At 46.0% G+C, this 4,167-nt stretch overlaps 1 protein-coding gene across 1 annotated transcript; it reads right to left on the bottom strand.

Annotated features, from left to right (window-relative positions):
• Positions 1-275: 275 nt before the first annotated feature.
• Positions 276-2,913, bottom strand: LOC119185089 (uncharacterized). The gene is made up of 3 exons (XM_037434214.2): positions 2,833-2,913; positions 2,443-2,499; positions 276-1,550 (listed from the first exon to the last, which is right to left on the bottom strand). Exons 1-3 carry the CDS (start codon positions 2,842-2,844, stop codon positions 945-947), a joined length of 675 nt encoding a protein of 224 aa, XP_037290111.2. The 5' UTR covers positions 2,845-2,913; the 3' UTR covers positions 276-944.
• Positions 2,914-4,167: the final 1,254 nt, after the last annotated feature.

Raw genomic sequence — 4,167 nt, forward strand, 5'->3', positions numbered from 1 at the left:
CTGCCATTAATCTATGTATACGTTTTCCTTGTGAAAGCGCTGCGTACAACGCTAATACAAGTGGGTTTCTGTGATTTGGCTGAAGCATTATTGGTGTTGTGTAAACCGTGTCTGACTCCTATATATTTCATGTGTGAAATTGCAATCATGGTAATGCACTGATAAGAACACAGAATTGCCCTTGTGTTTTCCTCATGTCGACGTGGCCCTGTACGTTTTATTACTTCATATTTTGATATTATCTGCAGATAATGGCGATACTCTTACAACATATATTTGCGTAAGAAAGGAAAATACAATTTTTTATTGTTCCAAAACTGTACATCGGTCATACAGGGAGATGCACTGACCTAATCGAGGAGGCCATTTTGTTGCACAACCAACGAAGTGCAAGTATGCGCTCGTTATTAGGATGTTTTTGCATGTACAAGTGTAGCCGAAGCTGTGCATCTTGCAAGAAAATTCACATGTGTTAGCTTAATGCAAACACTTTCTTAAGTGTACATTACATTTTATTAGGAGAACGAGGTGGCACTTGGGCAGTCAATAATTTACTTACCCAGCTTGACTGTCCTTCCATGCCCGTTGAGATAATATGAATTGAAGGGTAAAATTATGCTCCATTAAAGGAAAAGCAACTGGCCGCTGTCTCAACTGGACAATAAGATTTATTTATAGGTGGCGTTTACCGAAAACTACCATATAGGTATTAGATACGCCGTAGTGGAGGGCTCCGGAAATTTCGACCACACGAAGTTCTTTACCGTGCACCCATATCTGAGCACACGGGCCTATAGCATTTTCGCCTCCATAACGGGCGTATAAGCAATGACTTCCTAGTAACAATGATTGTGACTAAGTCATTGGTGAGACAAATACGCTTAGATATGCGTGGCAAATAAATTATTTAATAGAGCTAATTGTAATAAAACTACGTGTAGTTCCTAACGGCTCTTGGCACGGCCGAGGGTGTAGGTGAGGGGAGCGCGGAAGGCGACTGGGCGGGCAGCCACGGTGACTGGGGTCACTTGGTGGACGGCGACTGGGGCGGCGTTGAAGGGGAAGGTTGGGGCAGGATGCACGGCATGCACAGCGACCGGGGCAGCGTGGACGGCATGCACCACTGGGGTGGCCTTCACGGCATGCACAGCGACTGGAGCAGCGTGGACGGCGTGAACCACTGGGGTGGCCTTAACGGCATGCACAGCGACCGGGGCAGCGTGGAAGGCGTGCACCACCGGGGTGGACTTCACGGCCTGCACCACCGGGGAGGCCTTTACGGTGACTGGAGCTGGGGCAACCTCGGCGGCGTTAGAGACGTATTGGGCGGCAGCTGGGTTGGAGGACTTGGTTCCTGGCTCGTTGGTCTCGACCACAACGTGGAAACCGTCGGCGTCAGCGGTGTATTTGACGGTGCGGGAGATGCCTTGGGCATCGGTGTAGCTGTAGGAGCCAACTTTGTTGTTGTTCTCGTCACCCGTCTCAGTGTGGCTGATGCGAGTACCGAACTCGTCGGTGTTGTCATAGCTGAAGCTGTATGGCTGTGGTGGCTGCAATGCGACCAAATGACGTTCATAAGCATTGCTTTATTGTATAGAACGAGTGCTGACTCTAAAGGAACAATAAAATTATGGAAAGGAATTCATGTTTACAACATCGCCATGCCACCGCGTCTAAAAAAGCAAGGAACAATGACGAGTATGTCCTAGTTATCGTTAAAATCATAACTATTGACCATTACTAGCAACCTATTTTCCCGTACTCGACATGACGTCAGACATTTTGGCACATGAAAACAACTCGAATTGCGATGTACATAACCCAGTGATTATTTTTCGACCAACCAAGAACATCACAAACAATATTTGAAATTCCAGGCGTATAGACTTTGACGTGAGCAGTTGCCACACGATGTGCATTTGTTTTTCTTATCAGGTTTTCATACTTCAGCTCCCTATTTATTCATTTTATGGGATTGGCTCACGCATGTAGTTAGAATAGCTTGGGTTTTATGTGCCGAAATTATAACTTGGTGGTAAGACACGCCACAGTGGATGTCTCTGGTAAATTTTACCAACTGGTGTTCTGTAACAAGCACTGACATCGCAATTTACGCGGGGTTCCCGCTATAACTCATAACCTTCGGTTCAGCAGTCGAGATTTGTATCCGCGGTGAACTGGCTAAAGATTGTTCATACAGAGCAAGTGTAATATACAGTTGCTGCATGGTTGTCTCAAGGCTTTTCTGATTATGAGCACAAATCTCACGCTCAGTTGAGTGAAATAAGTGTAACATGACCTGTTTATAACAACAACGGAATTTTCAAAAAGTGGGGCACAAATAACTTTACAAGTGGAATATAGTGCCAGTTCTTGAAAGACTTGGAATTGACCAAACTATTATTTCAGATTTTGCAGTTAAAGTAATGGGAAATGTCGTACGCCATCCAGGCTTGGCTGCTGGGCAGCAGAAAGGGCAAGGACGCAGCACAGAAGAACCTGCAGCATAAAAAATTGGAACAGTGGTGAAACATTGTTCAGTGTTTAGAAGACTGATGATGTCGCTGCTGTAGCACGGATAATTGAGCTAGTTAGTATCGGTTCATCTTTTAACAGAATAAGAGCACGTACACAGACACGGACACTAGAACAAAAAAATGCACACAATATAAGCGGCTCTATTGTTGAAGTGTCTTATAAAGACGCAGTGCTAATAAGGGCGCAGTCCTTAATGAGTTAAAGGATGAACTGATAATGTCGTCTGCTTTTTCAAAACGGCCATCCTTCGTTCAAGTGCAATCCGAAAACAGGGATACGAAATGAGGTACGTGCCTTGCAGAACATCTTGACGGCAGGCTCCCGCTCTTTTTTGATAAACAAGGCTGAGAAGTTTTCCTCCTAGCTCTTATATACTCTTCGGTCTTCAAGACTCGTGCGCTACATGGTCTTCATTGACGCATGATGCCAGCGGCCTCCTCCAATGACAGCAGAGAGCGTCGACACTCCTCGCACACGTTCACAGTACAGGCACTGTCGATAGTCCCAGGACAGTGAGTGCTGTGGGAAAGGGCGTCTCTCGGGCTTGCGGTCAGTTGGGTATGGGCGCGACCACCCTCTCCAGAGGAGCATCGCGGCCGTTACAGTTGCTCAGCGTAGCCATTTTTTTTTAATTTCTCGACACGTAGCGCGCATCTTAACCTTGATCGGGTGGAAATAAAAGTCTGTATATGGTAAACGCTATAGTGGAACTCTCTCTCTCAGTTTCGTGAAAGAATGCGCCATTCGAGCGGCCTTTTAGAAAATCTTACTTCGTCGAATGTCACAGGCAAACTTGTTTCAATCTTGAGTTTTTATGCGCATTCATTGTCTTACTCGGTTTAACTTAAGCAAGGCGGGAGTCGCTTCCAACTTGAGGTTCCCAACTGATGGGTGTGAGTTGCTCCCAAAAACATTTCCTGGCCCGACATCATGGTGTTCGTGGAGCTGAAAGTACCCCGATTTTTTTTCTGTCCCGTTCTTCTTAAAGTAGCCTGAAGCAAAATAGATTGGCAGATATCAACAGCTCGTTTCTCCCCTTGGTAGTATACATGAACGTCGTGACCTATTTGACCGCGCCAGTGCGTGACTCGGTTCCCTTAACTGCCCGTAAATAGTCCTGCGTGCAAAGAGCCTGGGCGGGAAAAACGAAGTTATGCCGTCGAGCTTTAGCCTTGACGCTATAGAACAAAAAGTCGAACGGACACCCAGTGCAGCAAGCAGTGGCTTTTGCATCACTGAAAACCTAGGAAATACTAGACAGTCCTGCGTTATTCGGCGCAGTTAATCTTGCGTTGCCTCGTAGACGAGCAGCAGGCCTATAAAGAGTTCCTGCACAGAGTTGCTTCTGACTCTGGGAAACAGCCTTGCGCCGAGCTCAAAACATTGTCAAAACTCAAGCGAAATTTACGCTTTGCGTGAGCAATCAAATCAACCCTTTTTTTATTTTGGTATACCTGTGGTCTATTGAATTTTACGACTGCTTTAGGGGGGTAAAAAATAAACAAACAAGCTGGATTATAGGGGGGGGGGGCAGCAGCAACTATTAGGAAGTGGTTAGCGAGGTTTTTGAAAACAAGCTTTGTTGTGTTCTTCTGCCCCATTACTCTTATGCGATTTTGCTTGGAATGC

This window comes from Rhipicephalus microplus, chromosome 1 (genome assembly GCF_043290135.1).
Source record: "Rhipicephalus microplus isolate Deutch F79 chromosome 1, USDA_Rmic, whole genome shotgun sequence".
NCBI lineage: Eukaryota > Metazoa > Arthropoda > Arachnida > Ixodida > Ixodidae > Rhipicephalus > Rhipicephalus microplus.

Excerpts from the sequence above, each read along its gene's own strand:
- LOC119185089 (XM_037434214.2), bottom strand. Across the intron at positions 1,551-2,442 it reads AGCAGCCAAGCCTGGATGGC|CCACCACAGCCATACAGCTT; the intron begins GTACGACATTTC and ends GTCGCATTGCAG.